The 22,613-nt window shown below is 52.6% G+C and overlaps 8 protein-coding genes across 8 annotated transcripts; 4 read left to right on the top strand and 4 right to left on the bottom strand.

Annotated features, from left to right (window-relative positions):
• Positions 1-438: 438 nt before the first annotated feature.
• Positions 439-1,974, top strand: CKM354_000153400 (uncharacterized protein; the record flags this gene model as incomplete). The annotated part of the gene is made up of 1 exon (XM_044796662.1): positions 439-1,974. The coding sequence occupies one exon, from the start codon at positions 439-441 to the stop codon at positions 1,972-1,974; it is 1,536 nt and encodes a 511-aa protein (XP_044652597.1).
• A 349-nt stretch (positions 1,975-2,323) lies between these two features.
• On the top strand, positions 2,324-3,630 carry CKM354_000153300 (uncharacterized protein; the record flags this gene model as incomplete). The annotated part of the gene is made up of 3 exons (XM_044796661.1): positions 2,324-3,336; positions 3,397-3,513; positions 3,570-3,630. 3 exons carry the CDS (start codon positions 2,324-2,326, stop codon positions 3,628-3,630), a joined length of 1,191 nt encoding a protein of 396 aa, XP_044652596.1.
• Positions 3,631-5,502: 1,872 nt separating this feature from the next.
• On the bottom strand, positions 5,503-6,543 carry CKM354_000153200 (uncharacterized protein; the record flags this gene model as incomplete). The annotated part of the gene is made up of 1 exon (XM_044796660.1): positions 5,503-6,543. The coding sequence occupies one exon, from the start codon at positions 6,541-6,543 to the stop codon at positions 5,503-5,505; it is 1,041 nt and encodes a 346-aa protein (XP_044652595.1).
• Positions 6,544-6,994: 451 nt separating this feature from the next.
• On the bottom strand, positions 6,995-8,761 carry CKM354_000153100 (uncharacterized protein; the record flags this gene model as incomplete). Its single annotated transcript, XM_044796659.1, has 5 exons — positions 6,995-7,438; positions 7,490-7,926; positions 7,986-8,129; positions 8,182-8,373; positions 8,428-8,761. 5 exons carry the CDS (start codon positions 8,759-8,761, stop codon positions 6,995-6,997), a joined length of 1,551 nt encoding a protein of 516 aa, XP_044652594.1.
• A 1,594-nt stretch (positions 8,762-10,355) lies between these two features.
• On the top strand, positions 10,356-12,941 carry CKM354_000153000 (uncharacterized protein; the record flags this gene model as incomplete). The annotated part of the gene is made up of 2 exons (XM_044796658.1): positions 10,356-12,610; positions 12,668-12,941. The coding sequence occupies 2 exons, from the start codon at positions 10,356-10,358 to the stop codon at positions 12,939-12,941; spliced, it is 2,529 nt and encodes an 842-aa protein (XP_044652593.1).
• A 1,545-nt stretch (positions 12,942-14,486) lies between these two features.
• Positions 14,487-15,053, bottom strand: CKM354_000152900 (uncharacterized protein; the record flags this gene model as incomplete). The annotated part of the gene is made up of 1 exon (XM_044796657.1): positions 14,487-15,053. The coding sequence occupies one exon, from the start codon at positions 15,051-15,053 to the stop codon at positions 14,487-14,489; it is 567 nt and encodes a 188-aa protein (XP_044652592.1).
• Positions 15,054-15,288: 235 nt separating this feature from the next.
• Positions 15,289-16,773, top strand: CKM354_000152800 (uncharacterized protein; the record flags this gene model as incomplete). Its single annotated transcript, XM_044796656.1, has 1 exon — positions 15,289-16,773. The coding sequence occupies one exon, from the start codon at positions 15,289-15,291 to the stop codon at positions 16,771-16,773; it is 1,485 nt and encodes a 494-aa protein (XP_044652591.1).
• A 2,191-nt stretch (positions 16,774-18,964) lies between these two features.
• CKM354_000152700 (uncharacterized protein) lies at positions 18,965-22,148 on the bottom strand (the record flags this gene model as incomplete). Its single annotated transcript, XM_044796655.1, has 9 exons — positions 18,965-19,647; positions 19,698-19,737; positions 19,841-20,188; positions 20,238-20,314; positions 20,368-20,442; positions 20,501-20,990; positions 21,040-21,247; positions 21,300-21,675; positions 21,725-22,148. 9 exons carry the CDS (start codon positions 22,146-22,148, stop codon positions 18,965-18,967), a joined length of 2,721 nt encoding a protein of 906 aa, XP_044652590.1.
• Between the last annotated feature and the right edge of the window lie 465 nt (positions 22,149-22,613).

Below are 22,613 nucleotides of genomic sequence, written 5' to 3'. Positions count from 1 at the left end.
AAGTTTCTCTTGCCACGGTTTCTTAATCAATTTAAAATCATGATCTCGACAGTCGCTCTGCCTAATTGCACGTGTCGGTCGTGAGGAGCACCAAAGACGGCATCGTGCTTGCCGGCTAAATGCCATGGCTCTGCCATGTGATCGATCGTGCGCACAACAACCGGAGCGGGCCTACGTTGGGGGCGCATAGTCCAGTCGCGGTGACAGAAAGATTGGCGACCTACCGCATCAGATGTCGATCGTGGATGTCGGCAGTGACAATGGAGTGAGCGGTGCAGCAGGAGGCAAGAAGCTTTGAAGTCTCAGCGGCTCAGACCACTTCTTGGCCCGGCGTCCGAAAGAAGCTTAGTGAAGCAACCTCTCTAAGCTGAGACTACACTTTTTCCTCGCCTTTGCGCGAGACATTCAGTTGAGAATTAACAAATACCGGCCACGAAGATGCTCTCAGAGCACTTCATAGCGTCGATAGGCGTACCTTCCAAGGCCCCTGGAATGAATGTTGCCAAAGATGCAGCCATCTTCCTTCACGAGTTTCAGCCGCTTGCACAACAGCGCGCCATCTTCAAGAAATCTGCGACGGCCCCGAACTGCTTGGCCATAAGTGAAAGTCACATCTTTGCCGCACAAGAAGGCAAAGGAGCAGTACACGTCTACAATCGGGAAAAGGGCAACCAAGAGGCTACGGTCCCATTCACCGAGAAGATCTCAACCATTACCCTGGCCTGCGATGATGCGGTGCTCGTTCTTGGCACTGTTGAAGGACGAATCTTCCTATGGGAGACTTGTACAGGGAGACAAGTTGCCACAAATCAAGCTCATCTGCAAGCTGTGAGCGCACTCGGTGTCGATGCCACTTCGAACTTTCTGCTTTCAGCTTCCAAGGACGCGACTATCCATGTCTGGTCAATACCTCAGCTTCTTTCGTTTACCCACACAGGCGGCGCGTCACCTCTTCGGACATTCTCATCGCATCATGCAGAAATCACCGGCCTCGTACTTGGACATGGCGCCTTCAACTTGAACTTCGTAATCTCCACATCAAAGGATAAAACGTGCCTGGTGTGGGACTACAAGACCGGCAACATCCTGCGGACATATCTCTTGCCAGGAACCCCTCTCTGTGCTGCACTAGATCCGGCCGATCGAGCGGTGTACGTCGGCTACGAGGATGGCTGTCTTCAACAGCTCGATCTATACACGCCGCCCACGGGGGAGCTGGATGCGGTGCAGAACGGACAAGGAGCACTTGATCCTGTACAGCCCCCTGCAGCTTCTCGATGGAAGCTCCCTGATGCTTCTCATGGCTCAGCTTTGAGTCTGGACGTCTCTTATGATGGTAGTGTGATACTCACAGGCCACCAATCTGGAGCAGTGCTTAGCTGGGACGTCGCTCGAACTAGCTTTGCCACGAACCTTACACCACTTCCTCTCCCAGGCCCTGCCAGCAATCTCATGTTTCTGCCAGTCAGCGGACACCATGGTCAACAGTCTGGTACCAAGAAAATCAAAATCAATGAGATTGTCAAGCCCAAGTTCGGCGCTTTTGATGTAAATGGAAGCGGAGCTGTGCCTGGCAACTATGTAGCCAATGTGCAATTTTCATCTGAACTCGACCTAGGATCAGAAGAATTCCGCTCTGCCTTGACTGCCCCGACATTTCCAACAGCTCTGCTCGATGAAGGTCTAGATGAGCTCGCGAACTGGGGAAAGATGCCGAATCAGTCAAATGGCGATATTGGTGCAAATGGCGATGACTTCATGTCACTCGATGACAATGAAGATAAACCAGAGAATCAGAAACTGCAAGAGGAAAATGCCGCCTTGAAGGCGCAACTTGAGTCAATGAGGAGGATGCAGAAAAAGAGTTTTGAGAAGCTGAGCAAGCTGAGCGACGAGGTCCGAAGCCTTTCGAAGAAGCAGCAGAAACGAGGTCAAGCGAATGGGGTCCAGGCGGGCGACGATATAAGTGATTGAACAGCTACGATACAGCCGCCAACGATTGTATGCGGGAAACGTGCAACATGAAGACAGGAGTACCTGGAGAGTTCTTGGCATGCTTCATAAATGCAAGGTCGTGCAACCCAGCAGCACGAGCGGCCTTGCATTCCATGAGCCCGCCACCTCGGCTCATCAACCACGTATTTGATTTGCGTCTCGAGGAAGGAATGTCCAATACACTTCTCGATCTGCGCGATCTTCTGCGTCCTCTACAGCAATACAGGTTGAGCACTGGGTGCTACCTCACGGTCGACTGTCTCGAGGATACGACCGAAGTCGACAATACTAACACGTTCGTTCTAGCAGCACCAATCTTTCTGCCACCATGGCTCACTTTCGTTCTCTTGTTGCGATTCTCGTTCACACTTTGGCATACCAGGCAAATGCTCGCCACCTCCACCAATTCAAGCATGAAGCGGTCAATATCCAACGAAGGCAGATCGGGCCCCCGATCGAGGCATCGCCAACAACCACACCTGAGGCTGTAGAAGTGCCTGCGACCAGTTCGGAACCAGTGGTCTTGACCTACCTGACGCCATCTCCTGGCGCGTCTCCTATCGCTATCACGCAACAAAGTCAACTCGAAACATCCTATGTTCCGCAGTTCACTCTCTGCGCGCTCCCTCCTGCCGCAGCTTATCCGGTGACTCCACTCCCAACGATGACTACGATGTCATCTCCATGGCGCAACTACTCGCTTTCTATTCCTCCTGGAAACGGCACCTGCACAACTATCTACAGCCCTACTCAGACCATGGTCTGCGCCACCACCTTGACTGGGCTTGTGGAAAAATATACTGTCAGCAAGTGTGACCAAGACATTACCTTTTCGACCGAATATGGCTATGTCCTAGCGTCTCCAACGGCAGACGCGAATGCAAGTGCCCTCGCGACGACAGATGCGACAATTACGCCTCGTCCAACAGTGCAGCGTTTGACAACTTACTATCTTGCAGCATGGCAAGCTATGACCGCTGGAGAAGCGCCTTCCGACGTCGATCTCAAGGTTTGCGCTCTGTACGCCAACGGCACAGAGGAGTGCATTCACCAATACGAAGTCTGGCGCACTTCTCTGGTCACCGCATCGGCAACCCGCACTACCTCAGTCAATATCTCCACAACCTTGCACGGTCTCAGCCAAGTCATCGTTGAAACTTACGTGGCGAATGTCACTGAGCAGGTGACCACGTTCTACATGTCCACTACCATGGAGTTTGAGTACGCTACAGAGGTCATTACTACTCAAAGAGCGAGCGCGACCGGTACGATTACGGGACCGACAAGCTATGTGACTGTCACTTTGGAGAATGCCTCTTCCACTCCTCGCCCAACTATCATGTGAGTTTCACGGACTTCCGAGAGAAGAGGTCGAATATTGAGAGACTGACGTTGAACCAGCACCACGAGGACTTCGACGATCCGCCGCACTAGCACTACAACGGTCTACGATGGCTACACGACTGTAACTCTCCCTGACGCAGAGGCTGCTCCAACTGAAGCCCCGGCTGCTCCAGAGTAAGCTTCTCCCGCTGAGCACAGGTTTGTTGCGCGACTAATATCAGTGCGCACAGGAAATCGCCGGACTGGGTCTCGATGCTCGGCATACAGACTGCGCGGAAGCGTAAGCATTAGTTGATTAGATATGAAGAAAGGCGTGAGTGGTCACATTACTGTATTCAAGAAATGTAGCGCAGGTCGTTTCGCTATCGGTCCAACTTGAATGCTCGTCATTGTCCGGGCGCCCCCACAGGATTCAAGCTGGCAGAGCCTGTCACTTCGTGTCGCATGTGTCATCACTAGTGACATCTCTCTCTCTGTGAGCAGGTTCTCTTCCCTCGAACGCCGCCTTCGGGGAGAGCCGCTCCTACGGTTCCTGGTGGCCATTGTACCCCGAGCTTTACATCTCTACAGCTGTAGTGCCCTAGCTTACTTCACTTGACACTGATGATATGTTGGGCTGCGATCAATCTGCTAGTCGCGCAAGACGCAGACAGTCCAACTAGCTCGGAGCGATCCGCATGGACGCAAGCTCACAGCTTGTGCGGCCCGGACATGTCTGCTCTGGTGCTGTCAAAAGCGGAGAATCGTTGGTTCAAAAGGCCAGTAGCGCGTGCTTGCTTCGTAAATGTCATTCGTGTGAGATCCGATTGTGTTTGTTCTTGGCACATGAGTATCAAGTTTGATCTATGATGGAATCTCACCTTTGAAAAAGGCAGGCGTGCAAGATACGATGTCAGCGTTTCTGGTATATCAAGCACCTACTCCACCTTTTCTTCATTCCATCCGGTGTCCTCCCAGGTAGCATTGTCGCGTGAATGGACTTGTACGTCATACCTGCTTCGCGACCTTTGATTAATGCTTCGTCTTCCGCGGTCGTCCATCTGTTAAAAGCTTGGGTGATTGGCAACCCCATCGCCCTCGCAGCAGCTTGCAGACCTCTAATTGAGCGTGATGGCATGAGGTGCGCAATTTCCCGCCAGTGCAATGCCTGGCTCACCAAGCCTCTCAGTTTCTGCTGTTCCTCGTCAGTCCACCTGCATCCGGATGACTGCGTCGTCCCGGGCTCTGGCGACATGTCCTTTCTTCGGAGCTGGGCAAGTCTTCTCTCCAACGCGGCCCTCGAGCGTTGTGGCAAGGCCGATAATACTGTGGTCCACGGTTTGCACTCAGACCGTAAGCGCAAGAGTGTTTCCTCTTCGGCCTGGGAGTACGGAGCTTGCTTCTTGAATCTTGTCAAGTTCAATCTCTCGCGACGACGGGTGACAGCATACAACGAACGACCAGGAAACATGGCGAGCATGTCTTTGTCCGCGACACCTTTGGCGAGTAGATCAGCCAACATCTGGTCCTCCGTCGGCGTCCATCGTTGCCCGCTGCTGGTTGATGTAGCCGCGGATCGTATGAGTGATGCTTCGAACCGTCCAATCGTCAAGGCGTGAGGGAGGCTCGGCCGCGCCAAAAGAACAGAAGATGCGTGCTTGCAGCAAGCTTGTATTCTTTGCCACATAATTGAACGTTGAACATGAATCGTTTCATTCCTCGTTCTGTGCGTGCCGAAGATCCAGGCAACGGTTGTACTCTTCAGGTAGCCAAAGACTCCCTCCTCTGTTTTGTAACCAGTGCTATGCAATGTGTTCTGACCCCTTGTGCAAGGAAAGCTTCTTGATTGCGATGACGCTGCGCCAGATCTGTTCTTCACCAGTACACTCTGCAGCATCATGTCGAAGTCCAAACTGCGGCGGGCGAATATGCAGCATCTTGTGTAACAACATGAAGTGGAGCGGGCAAGAACAGGCAGAAATTCGGCGAACGCGAAACTGTCGCGTCAATTATTCAGCAGCGTCCGTGCACTAGAACATCGAGTAGAGTACGGTTTAGAACGAAACAGTTGCAATTCTCTGGCACGACAATACACTATCATATCGTATAATTTCCAACCTCCACCAATGCTACCAACATTCCAATACTCAACTTTCAAGCCAAGCACTTCACATCTATCATCCATCACTCCGAATCATCCGTCTTCTCCCACCATCTTGGCACATGAAACAACCTCGTAACCAAACTCTCCACCTCCTCCCACTGCTCTCTCTCCAGTCCACCCTGCCCAGCAACACGATCCCCAATACGCTCCAACTCCCTCCCAAACCTCTCCTTCAACACTTCCAAATCCCCCAAACTACTATCCCCCTTACGATTCACAGTCCCCACCAACTTCACCCCCTTATCTCCCACCCTCACAACCTCCACCAAAACCCTCAAAAGCCTTAAATAAAACCTCATATGCCGAATTCTCCTCACATACTCGTCCCTCTCGCCCCCGTCGCCTTCCGCTTCATCTTCAACACCACTCAACCAGTCCCGAAAATCCACAGTCGCAGGCACCTCTTCCTGATGATCTTCTTTGCCGAGTGCATTTTGACTTTTATCGTGAAGCCTTTCGTAATGATACTCATCCCTGGCGGACTGACCGTAATCGAGCGTAAAATAGTTTCCACCATAGAACAAAGACCGACAGAGTTGCATGTCCAGTCCGTGCTCGGCTTGGATTTTGGCGTAAGGAGCCCAGTGATTGGAAGTGTATGTTGGCCCGAGTGGCCGATTTGCGCCTGCTTCCGCGTTACGTCGCTCGGGTTGGATGGTGATGCAGAACTTTTTCAGGCAGTTGGGGAGGATTTGCATCTGGAGTTCGGCTGGAAGAGAGCGAAGGCAGTGCGAGAAGGAGGTTTGGGAGATGCCTCGACGGGTGGGATGCAGCTTGCTTTCGGGAGGCATCTGGGACAACGAAGAGGCGATGTTGTCGGCTCTTTGTACAGTAACGCCTTCGCGGGGTAAAATGTTGTCGAGATCGGATTTAGTAGGATCCATCATCTTTCGTGATTTCGATGTGCGTTCTTCAGCTTCGCTCTTGTCCGCTCCTCTCTTCATATCGTCGGAATGAGAGGAGGAAGAGACGGTGTGACCTGCGGTGTCGTCTTTCTTGTCAATGTCCTTCGTTCCTTGAAGTCTCCCGAGGAGGTCTTGTGCTCTGTCCTTGATTCCCATCTTGTCCTTCGTGAGTTACTGTAAGAGGTGTGAAATGGAAGCGGTGATGCAGCTCACTCAATTAACACTTATCTAGTACCTTTGGAACTCAAAAGATGAGGACCACGCCAGAAAATTCGACCCAAGACTTTACCACGGGTGCGACGACTGCGGCCTCAGATATGCCATCCCCACCAATCTAGACTCGGTGTGGCCTACAGAGCCGACGGCAGTTGGGGTCTCTTGTGCATCGTTGGCGCACAAGTGGGAAGTGAGTGATGTGAACCTGTGCTGCTCGGTATCGGTCGGAGCTGTTCAGCGTCGATGCGAACTTGTCCATCAAATGACATCGCAATCGTCTCACCTACCATCGAATGCAAAGAACGTGAAGATCTTCCGGTGTCCAAGATAATCGTAGGGGTATCATGTGTTCGTATCTATCATTAGTATACTAATACAGCGCTCAAATCATTCATGGGACAGCAAGAGTAGGCTTCCCATTTGCACCTGCTGGTGCGACGCTCCCTGCATCCTTGTCTTTGCTCAGCGGAACTTCACGCTTTTCGTCCTTGAGTGGTGCAGCGTCACGACTCTCGGCCTTGAGCGGTGCCACAGATTGTTTCTCGTTCGTGCTTGGTAAAGCATCACGTTTCTCATCCTTCACAGGTGCAGGGCCGCGCTTGTCGTCCTTGCTTGGAGGAGTATCACGCCTCTCTTCCTTGGCTGCTGGCGCATTGTCTCGCTTTTCGTCGCCTTTGACCGAAGGCACATACGGCTTGCCCGCAATGACCATCTCTCCAGGCAGCTTGCTGGGTGTTGGCGGTATCTCGTTCAATGATGGCGTCTTCGCAGTGCTGAACGTATCGCTGGTGCTATTCCTTCGAGTATCGGGCTGCTCTTTCCTATTGCCGGTGTCCTAGCGACCATAACCCGGATGCATTCCGTTCTCAAGTTTCGAAAGGTCGACATCGTCATGGCTCTTTTCGCTACGGGTCAGCGGCGCACCAGAGGCTGATGGGGATGTGGCCGGCCCTGGAACATTGGGAGCGCTCGGGACGCCAGTGCTAGGAGGCGTTTGCGAAAGGCGGTCCCCAAAGCCTGGGATTTGCTGTGCAGAGTCACGGCTGGCAGGTGAGTTGATGGGACTGAGACCTGTTGGAACAGGTCGAGCCACATCAGCGCCAGTTGCTGCATTGTCCTCATCGAATTCGAAGTGCTCTGCCTCGTGCTCGTTGAAGTCCTGACCCGGGTTTGCGGTCTCGTACTCTAAGACCTTGACAAAGCGGTAGAATCCAACTGCAAGAAGCGAACCGAGCGCTGGTCCCAGCCAGTAGATCCAGTGAGCACTTGGGAAGGAGCGGAGTACGACGCAAGGACCGAACGAGCGAGCCGGGTTGAGGGAACCTATGGGATAGTGTTAGCTGAGCGATTCGAATCTCGGTTTCGGACACGTGAGGACTCACCACCAGTGAAGAAGACGCCGGAGAGCTCAGCGATGAAGAGCGCGAGCCCAATGCCGACCGGAGCAATGAAAGTGGCCTTGTGCTTTTCGGCAGCGAGCATGAAGATGGTGAAGACAAGCTCGGCGGTGAGGAACATCTCAATGACTGCGGAAGGATTAGTTTGGATTTTGGTGTAGCTGCGGTGGTTTACACTCACACAATCCGCGAGCAAGCGAAGTGCCAGCGCTCAGATTCGTCGAGACGGCAAGCGGGCCAGGAAAGAGGGCCGACACGACCGCTGCGGAAGCGATAGCACCCAGGATCTGAGCGATGAAAGTAAGAAGCGCTCGCACCCAGTTGATCGCTCCGATCAGGGCCAGGCCGAGGGTGACGGCTGGGTTGAACAGACCTGCAGTCGTTCAGCTCGTGCATGACTTTTGATTGAACTCGAAATGAAGCGCACCACCGCTGATACGAAAGAATACCCATGCATTCACAGCCAAGCTGAAACCAAAAGCCAGAGCGATGTACATCAGCACAGGAGCATTGGGCACTTGAGCCAATTCCTCACTGCCGGCATTCGCTCCGGATGCTGCAGCATTGGCGACTTGTGTTCCACTGAAGGCGAAGAACAAAAACAGGAAGGTGCCAATAAACTCGCCGACCATGGCGATGAAATGGTTGCGAACTCGGTTTGGCAGAAATCCTATGAACGGCAGCCTGTGTTCATTCAGATGTCCTGGCTCCTCTTTATTGCCGAGACCTGGTACGGAGACGAAGGTCTTGTTGGGATCCATTTTATTGGAGGGCGGTATTGCAGCTGTAGAGGAGCTCTGTGTGATAGGTAGTCGAGCCCGATGGCCGCTCGTGTGCGCGGGTATCGATGCCGTAGGTGTATGCTGTGATGAATGTCGCGTAGATATCAGGCTCGTCCGAAGGGTGTAGGTCAATGTGATAGCTGTGAGGTATGATGGGGAGAAGATGGAGACGCGGAGACGGTTAGAGATGGGTGCCACGAGGTAAACACACGCTGGAACGCAAGAGCAATGTGCGAAAAGAAGTCGATCGGGCAAGGCTGAACGACTTTTTGACAAAAGGGAGCAGCTGCAGACTCACACCGTGCGCAGTGACGACTGCGCGCTCTGGAATTGCCGACATGCTTTGAGCTTGTTGGTGCTGGACCGCGCTCACTTTTTTCGGTATGCGTTACACTGAATCGGCTTACGGCCATCCAATTTTCGTATAGCGGCACAGGCGGGTTGTCGATCGGAGGAGCCATCGCTGCAGCAGACGCCCACAGGCGAACCGTTAGGCGGAGCGAATCGAAGCCAGCGAAAGCCACACGGCATGATCGGCAGCTGCAACGGCCATTTCCCTCAGCAGCAACGGCGGCAGTGGCCACGGGCGAGGTGCGTGGAGCTGCGACAGGTGCAATGATGATGACAAGATGAAGCGTAGAGGACGGCGTCTGCGGAGTGCAGTAGGTGGGAGTTCGCGATACCTGCAGCGCGCATGCCGCCCCGCTGCAATCCTTCATCGTCTTCTCCCGATCCGTCCTGGCTCTGATGCTGAGCCAAGAGGGCGGACATGTTCTCGTAGCCTTCCGTAGGTGGTGGCCGTGGAATGCAGACAGAACGTGGACGCGAACGCATGTCGAAACAACCACATGTCGTCGGACCACGCGTTTGGGAAGAATCGCTGTCGTCACCAACGGCGGCGTGTGCATGTGCAAGGGCAAGGATGTCGCAGCTCTGCTGGCACACACGCCACACCGAAGTCTCAGCGTCCTGGGATCGCCTCAGGCATGTTGAGAGCAGATCTCCCACTCTACGTGAGACGCTGCTCGCAGACGGCCCAGCGTGTCGTGCAGCATGGGACATGACGTGCGCATCAGCAGACGAGTGTGCATATGTCGCGCTGTGCTGTTCTGCCATATTCTTCACTGTCATGAGGTCCGCGAGTCTGTTCGCACGTGATGAGTGTTTTACAGGCCTCCTCCATGACCACGACAAGCAAGGACGTAAGTGTGTAAGAGCTCCCCTATCATCCTGATTCCTGTTCCTATTCCTGTTCTCCGCAGCACCTCTTCTTGTACATTCTGCCCTCCTCTCCTTCACCTCCAAGCCAACCATCCCTCTGTGCCGAGGCCGGCCATTGTTGCACAGAGCGTCCAGGAAAGAGCGGTCCGCCAGCAGCAGATCGACACATCATCACCACCCTGATCAGCGCCACCTCCAGCCTGCTACCACCACGCTCACCTCGCGATCGTACACTCCTCGACCCCACAATCCTGCACCTCGACCGCGAATGATAACGTGATCGCTGTCGCGGCGAGGTCGCGTGTCGACCGCCTACGTACGACATCCGCGACTCCGTAGCACAACACTCACCATGCGACCCCTCCGCTTCATCCTCACCCTCACAACCTGCATCGTTGCATTCCTCCTTCTCGTCGTTGTGGGTCCCTGGCACAGTGATGACGGACTCGAAGAAGAGCGCGGGGGCCTGGGAGCATACTTCAACTGGCGGACACCGTCCAGTTTATTTCCACCCAGCGCCATCATCAGCATAACAGACGACAATTCTACAAATTTTGTGGCTCGACCTGCAGCGTTTGGGCCACTGCTACCCGCCAAGAGCTTGAGCGGGCAATTGTGGATCGGAAGTGGCTTTGGAAATGACCATCTAGGGCGGGGAGGCTCTGGCGCGGGCGCTGGAGGTGAATTAGGCTGCAGCGACGTACCGGGATGGGATGACGGCAGCTGGATCGTTGCGAAGAAGCCCGTCAGCGAGAGCAAGAGCAAGAGTAAGACTTCTTCACCAGAAGGCAAGGGGCCTTTGGCAGGCAACAGCAAAAGAGATTATCCTGTGGAGGACGAAGACGAGGAAAAGCCAGAGAAGGAGTATCCCACAGAAGACGATGGGACAGATGATCATTTACACCATCCCCTCCCGGCATCAGACGGTATCCATGTGAACGGGAACTCGGCTGGCAGTACGAAGAAGCCCACCCATGCCGACATTCAGTCTTTACAGGAAAGTGCCGAGATCGCGGGCAAGGTCGTTCTGCTCAGCCGCGGCGGTTGTGGATTTTTGGAGAAGGTGAAATGGGTACAGCGCAGAGGGGGGATTGCATTGATTGTCGGAGACGATATTCGAGGTGGGCCCCTGGTGACCATGTACGCACGCGGAGATACGTCAAATGTGACGATTCCCTCGCTATTCACATCGTACACCACTGCACAGCTCCTGTCGAGCCTGATGCCGGCGGGTGGCAAGGGTATTACTGAGTCGAAGAAGATCGTGATTCCAACGCTGGGGCAGAAGTCATCGCCCCACAAGCCTTCGTCAGATGACAAACCGAACTTCACCACTACAGCTGCGGGCAGCAAGGCCACTTCTGTAACGCAGGAGAAGCAAGGCGGTGCGGCGAAGCTAGGTTCAGGAGCGCAGCACAAGGCAGAAGAGGTGCAGCGACCACGTACTGGTTGGCTTGCTTCGCTGTTTGGCAGTCATTCCCACACCGCTGACAGCAGGCGTCCTCCAAGTAGCGGAAAACCGGGCTGGGTGCTGCAAGAAGATTTTGAGGACGACTTGCATGACCAGAAAGCTATCAAGCAAGACTCCATCACAAAACCATCTTCGGAGGCCGCCAGCGCGAAGAAAGCTGGCTCTGATGACGGCTTTGTCATCGGTGTGCAGGACTGGCGGGACCCAGATATGGTCGCTGAACAGAAAGAACAGCATCTTCAGGATGACGCGTCTCGCTCAAGCGCGATTGCAGGACCCAAAAGCACTTCAGTTGAGGCGTCACTCAAAGGCGGCAGCATCACACCGGGGAGTGGAGAATATGGGAAAAGTCATCATGAAGCCGTCGATATTGGCAGTCCGAAGAAAGCGGAAGCCAAGAAAGATGCTCCTATGTTACATCCTGAAGAGCAGCAGGAGTCTGGAGGCTGGTTCGGGCGTTTGTTCAGTGCCGGTCATCACCACCCTGAGCAATCACACAAACCTCTTGTTGGCCTTCCGGAACACCATGAGCAGGACTCGCAGCAGCCCACGAGTCCCGACTCAAACCGGAAACCTCACCTTGCAGAGGGCACGCCACATCATGAGGGTCTGTGGGTCACCCTCTCGCCCGCCTCGATGTCTTCGTCGCCCTTCTTCGATACATTATTGGTGCTTGTTGTGTCGCCTCTCGTGACACTGACAGTAGTATATGCACTTCTTCTACTGCGCTCGCGTATACGCAGACGAAGATGGCGGGCACCAAAGTCTGTCGTTGAGCGATTACCGGTCCGGACATATCAGACGATGCCGAGCTCCACTGCTTCCACAACTTCCATTTCATCACAAGCCAGTGCAACAACACCTCTTCTTCCAGCTTCGCGACCTATCAGCACACGCTCACGCCCGCGAGCACGAACAGCGTCTGATCTCCCACAAAGCAGTGGCTCTCATTCAGACAGTATGGCCTCACCTTCACTGGAACAAATCGAAGAGAAACGTGCTGCAGGTTTGGCGGAGTGGCGAAGGCGGTACGGCGGTAAACAACGAGAGTGCGTCGTATGCTTGGAGGAATACATCGATGGCGTCAGCAGAGTCATGAGTCTTCCCTGCGGTCATGAGTTCCATGCCGAGTGCATGTAAGTTCTCCTGTGATCACCATCGTTCACGACACCACACTGACATCCCTCTCACAGCACACCATGGCTCACAACCCGCCGTCGTACATGTCCTATCTGCAAAGGCGATGTCGTTCGCTCCCTTGCGAGGAACGGAGCATCATCTTCGGCAGCCTCGACCCCTTCCCAATATGCTCATGAACCTTATCGAGATGATACAGAAGATGAGGTCGACGTGCAAGAGCAGGCTATCACATTGGTAAATGATGACCCGGCTTCGCAACAGCCTGTCAGCAGGGAAGACGAAGCTTTTGAAGATCTGGAAAGAGGTCTGCCGGATAGGAACCGGTGATGACATTACAAACCAACCATTCATGAGAAAAGCCATTACCGGCAGGCTCGGGCGAGGCGCATTCGGGCGAATGAATGAAATGCTTCTTCAAGCACGCTTTTTCCTGTCATTGTGCAGTTCACGATGCAAAAGTTCGTTATTTCCTTTTGTGTGCACCATTGCCGGTGAGTTGTTATCCTGTTTGTTTTTCTCTCATTATCGCATGCGGTTTCATAACCGTTCTGCCGCTGCGTACACTACCACTCAGCATCGTGATGCACCTACTCCTACGCCTCACTAGGTAGCTGCCCTTCTCGAAGGTCGCATTCAAGTTAGGCTCGGGTTGGAGGTACACATCATCAAAACCCTTCTAGAACCATTTCACCGGTGCATTAGGTGCAGGAACGGAGGCGACAAGACCACGGATCTTGTGAGACGAGACACACATACATTTGCCACGATACAGCTGCACGGAGATCTGGGACCCAGCCGGTCAGTTTGAGACAGGGACCCTGGTCAACGGAGGTCCCACGAGCACGACGTGCATGAAGTCGTCCAGTTCCGTGGAACTTATACCGGTCACGAATGATATGGATTCGGTAAATGTTACGTGTTGCTCGGTCGAACTTGAAGTTTCTACGGGTACTACAAAGAGTGCTAGGATTACAAGTAGTACTTTTGCCCACATGTCGTTTGTGGGTTCAGGATCTCTTTCTCCTAGGAGACAGGACTAAGTGGAATGAGGCGAAGTAGCTGTTGGCTGAAGTGTCGGAGTTCTGGCTCGGTTTCTTGGAGAGGAGCAAGTCTGACGTTCGATTTCGAGGTCGATGTTGTCAGCTCGTGATTCAGCCTGGACAGGGCAAATGGTCTCTGCTGGTTTTCGGGAGTGTGAGGTTGGATTTGCTTTCGATCTGCGTTGGCAATTGAGGGCTGTGATTTGTCCTTGCAGCAAGAATCACAATGGTGGGTGGTTCATAGGTTTGAAAAGTCGTTGTAGCCTAGGAAGGGCTCTTTGCTCCGGTTCGAGGTGAAGCAGAGAGTACTTATCAAGAAAGCTGGAATTCATTCACAATGTAGTGAACTTCACAGCACTATGGAATGTGGACATGAGTTGCATAATGCTAGTACGCAACGTGATCGCAGAGTAGAAGGCGCCATGCCATGTTGCTGTCTCTGTTGTCAGGGCGTATGGCAACATACCTTCGCTCATGCTACCCCCATCTCTCTGTGTCCCTTCCTAACGTATCGGAGTCCAGAGCAGGACACACTGAAGACCCGAGCGGCATTCTTCGATAGAGCTTGAAGCAGAAAATATGCGTGGAAGCAGCAATGCGTACGACAAAATAATATGCATTGCCATTTGACTTGCCCTTGAGTAAATCACGAAACTGAACGCTCGCTCGAATAACACGTACATTTCGTCTCTCATTCATGTTTGTCCCATCAGATAAAAGTCTCGCTCTCTTTCACCCGACGCCCTCTCTTGCCTGGCTTCCGCTATGTGCAGAGGCTCTTCCATACTTCCCTCCCCAGACCTGGTATCCCCATGCTCTTGTCCTCTCAAAATTACCACGCATTGCGATCCCAGTTCGGATCCTGCACAAATCCTCCCAGCACTCTACTCCCAGTCTGCAAAAGCGGATGCCCCACTACAATCCTCAAGAATCTCTCCAATCCCTTCCTCCGCTCCTCAATCACCGCATCATCGAATCGATTGAGATACACTTTCCCCGGCAGCGGAGGGATACTAACTCGCGCGGATTCGCGCTCCAGTAAATCGCGGAACACTTCAAAATCCGAATATCTTCTTCTCACCTCGGAACGTCGGAGCTTGAAGGCGGGGATATTGGTGCTCAATCGAATGAGATAGGTAGTGTAGCGTGAGTTGGGGCTGGAAGTAGGTTGGTGTGTTTGAGGGTCGGTGACTTCGATTTCGAGGAAGTTTTCAGGTACGCCGTAGATCTCTTCGAAGGATTGCGTGTGAGACTCGCGGCCGGTGCTGGCGAAGCCAGAGGGAAGCGTCCAGCCGCCGCGTTGTTCGAGAGCGGTTTTGGGGGTGGTTGTGGTGTTGGAGTGTTGTTGCGAGTCATGCGGTTCAGCAGCGGGGTCCGCTCGAGGCTCGATGCGCTGCATGGTGGACGGCGACGGCGATGGAGGCGGTGGTGGCAGTGGTATGTGTACTTGGAGTGTTCAGTCGGGCGGTGATTGAGCTTCTAGAACCTGCAGTGTGGAAGATGGAGGAAGAGGAGGAGCAAGAGCTGCTGCGTCATTGGAGGTCGGCTCCATGTCGCGTGCGCAGCAGACAGGGTCGCGATGCCAACAACACCAACATGTCCAACGCAATGATACGCCCGAATCATCATGAGCCATGGCGGCACGCGAAGCACCTCGATCTCCCACTGCAGGTGCCCCTAGGAATGAACCTACGACCGCACGCCGCGCATGCGATTCGTGCTATGCTCTCAAGGAGAAATGCTTCTACGCGGATGCCACCTCCGGCTGCTACCGCTGCTGTAGGCTGAAGAAGAAGTGTACAGACGACCGACCTATGCGCCAATCAGGCCGTCCTCGAAGAGATCGGCCAGTTCAACGTGGCATCTGCAAGCGAGCTACAATGATAGCAGCCAAGCCTTCCCCGATGCTGCCCCCGTTTGGACTTCTTTCCGCACGGCTCGATCCAACGGATGAGTACTTGCTCGTCACGTACATGGAGCCGCAGGATGTCGGTGATCTTATGGTCGCACCGAGAATTGGAGACGAAATGTTTCAGCAAGCCGTCCAATGTCTGCTGACCAATTACGATGACTTTCGAGACGGCTTCCTATCACTCTATGGCTCGTACCTGACTGCTCTCGGGGTTGAAGTGCCTGGCTACACGTACGAAAAGAACATTCGCCAGGGAACCCGTGCTCTTGCCAAATTCAGCTCATGGCAGCTGCCGCAAGACCATCAAGCCTTTGTGCCGTGGCTCTGGCTGGGTGTGATGATCCTGCTTCATGGTCATTGTGTACTTGGCTCGAACAATGCACCGGTGAGGCAGTACATATTGACACACTTGAAGCAGCTCGGCCCAAGTGCCAAGAATCTGATTCTGCATCCTGTGGTCGTTTCACAAATCGCCCTTGACATACAAGACAGTCTCATGCAAGGGCAAGTACCCATACTCAACATGCCCGAGAGTTTCGAACAACCGTTCCGATATGAAATATTGGCGGGGTTGTGCCCAGAGATATTCCGCTTTCTACATGAGTTATGTGGGATCCTGGCATCAAGAAGTGCTTCTGTTGATGCGACGGAGGTCATGGAAGCTCGTTCGTCAGACCTGCTGACGAGGATCGAAGCATGGCATCCCCCTCTCTCGCCGGAAGTTCTGGGCGAGCTTACTTCAACGGAAGCAATCCATATTCAGACCCAAATTCGAGTGTACAAAAGTGCCATCAAGCTCTTCATTCATCGCCTGCGCCACCCGTTTGGCGAAGATGACGGAACGGCACATACCATAGCACTAAGCATCTTTGCGGATCTCGATCTTGCGACGGCATTATCAGGCGAGCCTCCGAGTCTCGTCACGCTGCCTTTCCTCATTGCAGCGATAGAGACATGGCCCACTGACCGCGAGCGAATCAATCGTGACATCTCGGTCTACGTGGATGGCATAACGCCTGTGGTTCACGCTCGTAATAAAGATTTCTTGAACATCATATGGCGCCGCAGAGACTCTGGTCAATCTTTCAAGTGGATCGACATCATGGACGAGCTGCCAGAGCTGGGTATCAATCGAGTCGGTGGCAGGAAAAAAGCTCGTGCGGGAGAGAAGATCGTTCCAGAACAGGACACTTTGCAAGCTGGCTGAAGGACTCGACAATGACGTTGCTTCATCTTCGTCTCCGGATATATGGGCAGAATATTCTTGTCGTCCGTCACGAATACCCTGGGCCTGTTGCGATCTCACGCTCGACGCACTACTTCGTCTGTGCACGTGCCAGGATGTCTCCACCGGGTGGCCAAACCCTCCGGTTCCGGTCACGTGCCACACGAAGTGGTCGTTCAGCAGGACGGAGGGCATGTTTATATAGCTCGTCTTGTCCAAGGCGAGCCTGTTCAAGGTTCCAAACCAGTCCGCGAACACTGTCAACACTGCTGCAATGTCCACAAGCGCCGGCGGTATCGAATACAACCCAAACCTCAAAGGACCCGATCATTTTCCAGTCCTATGCTGGGGTCATAACAGTATACCTCCGCCCATCATGTACTTCGACCAGCACGAATGCAACATCTGACGTTTCGGATAGAGCTTCCAAAGCAGAAAGGCCAGATCACGTATACTCTCGGACGAAACCAACATCGTCCTACCTTCGCTTTATGGAATCATGGCGTCTTTGCTGGACTTCGAAATACGATTAGACGATGCAGTGGGCAAGCACTCTACGTCGTACCGCCGTTTCTTGCGGCTTGGGCGGCAATGAGCTGCGCTGAAGAGAGGTGAGATCGAGAACTCCTTTGTTGGAAGTCTTAATCGGGCCGCTGCTGAATTGCAATGTCATCAGGAGTCGATACTTGAATTCGAAGAAAGGGCGAGAAGAGTATTGCGATGAAGGCTAGAGCCGCTCAGCTTGTTTTGAAACGCGGTGAGCGATTTCTTCCAACACCTGGTCGGGTTCGATCGGGCATCAAGCAAGACACAAAAAAAAGGTTTGGAGATTAAGTAATGCATTACACATTATATTGGAGTTTGCCTCGTTCCTTATCAATCGACTTTGGGCTCCTTGGCTAGGATTCACCCTGATGAGCAGGGAGTGCCACCGATTCTTAGCGATAGTTGAGCTGTTGGCTCTATCTCTGGGGAATGCCAGCGGCATGATTCCGTCCGTGGTCACTCTCAATTGCACAGCAACCGTTTTCTGTTCGCAGAAAGGCGGGCTGGCCGCATGTCTCCAATGAACCTCTGCGGCAACATTTCCCTCTCATTCAACCTGGGAAGCACACAAGCATCTTCGATTCTGGGGAAAAGTAGCAATTAGGTTCTGTCTCAGACAGATGTATGCAGTGTGATTTCGTGCTTTGGCCAACCCGATCAGCACACAAGACGAATCGTGCTCAGAGAAAGAATGTGCAAATGTCTTGTCTCAGAAACATGTCTGCAGCAAAATTTTGGACGTTTCCAACCCGATTGGCATCGCATTCGATGTGAACCGGAGAACGACGAGCTGCCATTCTCATCTCGAACAGAGCTCCGCAGCCTGATCTTGCAGTTGGCTAGTTTCGTGAGCACAGAACTCCCGTTGTTTCCAGAGCAAGGTGACCTGCACACTTTATCTCAGACGGATGGCTGCAGCGCAATTCTGCATTTGGTCAGCTTCGTGAGCACACAATCTTCGAAGTTTCCAGAAGGAGATGGCCCGCATACTTTCTCTCACACGGAAGGTTACAGCACGATTTCGCTCTAGGCCATCCTTATCCGCAAGGAACGTCTCTCTCCACCGGAGAAAGACCAGCTGGCTACATTACCTCGAACGAACATCTGACGAATAATTCTGTTCTCCGTCAATCTCACGAGCTCAGTGGATTCGTGGTTTCCGGAGACGGACGATCAGAGATCGTTGACTCTAGCAGATCGTTACGAGCATAATCTTGACCTTTGTCACTCTGGGGAGCGCACAGCCGACGCTATATTCAGATATTCAGAGAGAGAGATAAGCTTGAAGGTTGTCTCAGACGAGCAGCATCGGCATGATTCTGACTGAAGCCAACTTGGTGAGCTTTCACACTCCTCCGCGCTTGGAGAATATTGAAAAGAGCGTTCGATCTCAGACGACCATTGAAAGCCTGGATTTTTGCGAAGCTAATCTCATGAACAGAGTACTCTCGAGTTCATTGGAGAAAGACTTGGTTACTGATTATGGCTCTGAATTTATCTCTACAGCTCAAATTACCTCACTTCTAGACTTGTGAGCAGAGACGCCTGTATCGCGCCTGAGAAAGAAACGTGACCGACAATTGAATGTCCAATACGCATTGTAAAACGTTTGTTCCCGATCTTCCAATCACGGCTTCGTACAGTTGTTATAAACATGACACAACTCGAGGTCAGCGACTTTTATTGTCTCATTTTTGGCTTCTTCATGCATCTTAGTGTAGTTGAATGGTCCTGGCGTCTCGATGTTATAGCAATCCTTCAGTGTACCGTTGATATGCTTGATCCCGACCTGATCTGCCTCGCATTCTTCTCTGGTTTCTCCGATAAGTGCTGGGATGTACACCTCATCATCGTTGGTATCGTGTATATTGTGGTAGCTCTTGAATGCTTCGAACGCCAAGCATGAGGTGCCTGACTTCGGGCCACAAAGATAAGTCTCGTCCGCATCGAGCCAATCTTTTCCCCCATGTTGGAGAGCCTGGAACTTGTCGTTCAGTCTCGAAATGGCTTCTTTGATTGGTCTCTGTGCTTTTTCCAGAATGTCGTTGATATGTTTCTCCACGTGTTCGGCGAAGCTTTCGCCCTTTTCCAGCCGTTTGCATTTGAGGAAAAGGCGCCAGCTGTGGTAAAAGCCATCAATGGCATATTCCGCTTTTTGAATTTTGCCAGCCCATGATGTATCAATACGTTGACCGAAACACGAGGCGTAGAACTTGATGCCGGTACGCAAGAACATAGCAACTGACCAACCGTTACTATTCCAGTTCCTCCCCTGACTTTCCATTTGTTCTTTGCATTGTTGATCATCGGCTATTGACAGCATCAGTATCTTCAAGTACCGACAATGGAATGAGACATACCAGGAGCTTCACTCACTACGAGATCTAGGCGCGCAAGGTCCTAGAAACACGGTTAGCATAGTACCGACTGTGGCAGACGAGGTTGTGAAAGATGTGAAAGATCAACTTGGAAGCTGACGGGAATCTCTGCTCTGGAGACCTACCCAGGCTCCACCAACTGCAAAAGGCGCGCTTAGATGGGAGTGCTTTTCCTTGAAATCGAAGAGTAGCCATGGCGTAAATTTAACGTCAAAAGCTGGGCCTATCGACCAAGTTGCCCAAAAGCTCGGATTTCCAGCCAAGTCGAGCTCCGCTGCCAGATACTCCATACTGGCGTTCACAGTACCTTGCACCATCTCTTTGCTCTCCTTGAGTAGGTCGACTTCGAAACTCCCTTTGCCGATCTTGGCTGCAATACCAGGAAGCTTCAGAGTGGCGTTGAGATGCCCGGCGTAGGTTTGCTCAAATCGCAGAGCAGGAGCACCCCATGATATTTGTCCGATGCCGTTGTTCTGGCAGTGTTAGCACACATACTACGCAAAGAAGTCGTGACACACGCACTTTTTTGCCGTATCCAAGCTGGCCGTCGGAAGCCTTTTCAAACATCTCATTGGATTTCTTACCACCATTGATGATGTCTAGCTTATACTCAGCAGCGAAATCGAATTTACTCCTTAACGGCACAACTTACAGGGTGAACTGGGCCCAACTGACACAAGATAGCCCCATGAAGGTATCACAGCGCCTGAAACGCTGAGATCAAGATCTTGACGGCAAAACTCTTGGTCAGTGCTTGTCTCAGTCCCAAAGTCTCATGGTCTTACCCATCCAAAAGCCAGCTGTGAGATCAAGCTCCACTCTACCCTGCATCATAACATCAAGGTCCTCAAGAACTTCCATCTTGAGCTTTGCGGTGTCTAGATGTCTGTGCATAAACTTCTTCAAGAAATCTTTCGGCGACTCGAAGTAACCTGCCGCTTCGTGAAAGCTGTCCCAGCAATGCGTGTCCCCGCCAACAGATTTTGCAAGGCACTTGAATGCCAATGCGAGGACTTTGCTTGGGTGGTATAGGGTGTTGTCCAAGTGAGGATCGCACATACGGTGATATTCCTCAACCTCGGCCAGGTTGCAAGTCGGGTATGTTTCGTCGTCAGCGGCACACGTCGGTTCCGGAAAGTGGATGTCATGATTTGGTGAACGACTTAAGCGCATTTTGTCGATCTGAGCAATCTCATCTGGATCTCTTTTCATCAAAACCCTGTGCGAATACTGCGCACGTCTAGCGTGCGATGCTCTCCGGTCAAGTTCCATGAACTGCGATAGTTATTAGCAAGATGCAAACAGGTCATATTCCCGCACTCACGGTCTCATGAGAGATCTTGGGACCATCGTTCACAGTACGCTTATGCTCGCGAGGCTTCAGTCGTTCCTTGATGCTGTTAACGCAGAAAGCTGGACCCTTGTGATGATGTGCCCGGAGATCGAACTCAACCTGGACCTCCGCGTTGAACTTGCCGACTGCGTGGCAACCGGGGCAATCTAAAGTGATATGTGGAAGCTTGTTGGTATGCCTGTGAAATATCTTAGAGTAAATTCTTATGATGGTGCATTGCCACACGATACCGGGCGTCTGTACCCCATGGTGCTTTGACTTTCGTGTCGCCCCAGCGATAATTCCACTCCTGATCGATTGCAATTTTGGTCGGCGCGAGGAGCGTACCAAGGCCTGCGACCACGACTCCTAAAACAGGGCTGATCTTGGAAATGGCAAGTCCGGCTTTAATGTGTTTTGAAGTACCCTCATTTTGCGCGGCGTCAGACAAGACTGAAGCAAACGGGGCGCCTAGCGCACAATGTCTGATGCCAGTGCCAGGAGAGCCCGATCCTTGGTTTTCCGGGACTTGACCCACAACGCAAATATCTGCAGCGTCTTTAGGACCTTCGCCTCGCACGATGCGCGTAGCCCTTTTGACCGCTTTGAGGTAGGTAGTTTCAATATCTGAAGCACATTAGCAGGTCGAAGCTCGCTTAGAACATTAGCATCGTACAAGATTGCAGTCCAGAGCTTGGCCTAGGGTCTGCAAAATATCCAGGCTCGACCTTGCTCCGACTCACTGACTGTCTGTCCGCCCATTTGGAGTTCTCAACGTTGTGGGATCCGTACTGCGGTGTTGCGTGGATTATTGCGATGTTCTGTGCCGTGTCCCAGTCGATCACATGGGTACTGAAAAGGTTAGCGAAGCAAGCTGAGCGATGTGAATCCATGACTTGCAGATAGAACGAACGATCGCCGTCGGGTTGGAAGCAATGCGGGTCTTCGGCCATGAAGATGAGACCCTCTCCTTCGCCCCACTGCGAATGTGCCAAAGCGAAGCCATGTTGATCGTTGAAGCGCAGTACGAGAGTGGTCGGTTTATGGAAACTTGCAGTCTGGTCGCACAGCACTCGCTGATCCACTAGGAGAGGCTCCATCTCTTCCAAGTTGACGTACTCGTTGCTTTCATGATATACAGTGCTGCAAGTAATGAAGTCCGGGTCTGAGAGTCGTAAGTTAGTCTATCGACCAATCTCTGAGCATGTGACGGTTGTACTTGCTCAATTTTGTGTGTATCCAGCAGAATGAAACATTTGCTCTTGGCGCAACAGACTCTTCCGTGAATAAGGTCGGCCCCAACACAGCTGGTCGTATGGTGACGGGGACCATGTCTCCATGGTCCTCGACCTTTGCGTTGGCTCCCGAGATTAGCAACGTCAAGCACAACGCGATCAGAAATGTGTGAAGACCATCGGAACGGCGCTGCCGATTCGCACGAGCGGACATGTCCAGCATCGAGTGACTCGGTCGTGAGCGCAGGTAGCTCGAATGCATACTGAGAGATCGACAGCCAAGTTCAATGTGATATTCTTCTTTCGGAGTACCTATCTGTCGCCCACACG

Source organism: Cercospora kikuchii (genome assembly GCF_019650295.1).
Source record: "Cercospora kikuchii DNA, contig_00001, whole genome shotgun sequence".
Lineage (NCBI taxonomy): Eukaryota > Fungi > Ascomycota > Dothideomycetes > Mycosphaerellales > Mycosphaerellaceae > Cercospora > Cercospora kikuchii.
This window is presented reverse-complemented; position numbering and strand designations above follow the sequence as displayed.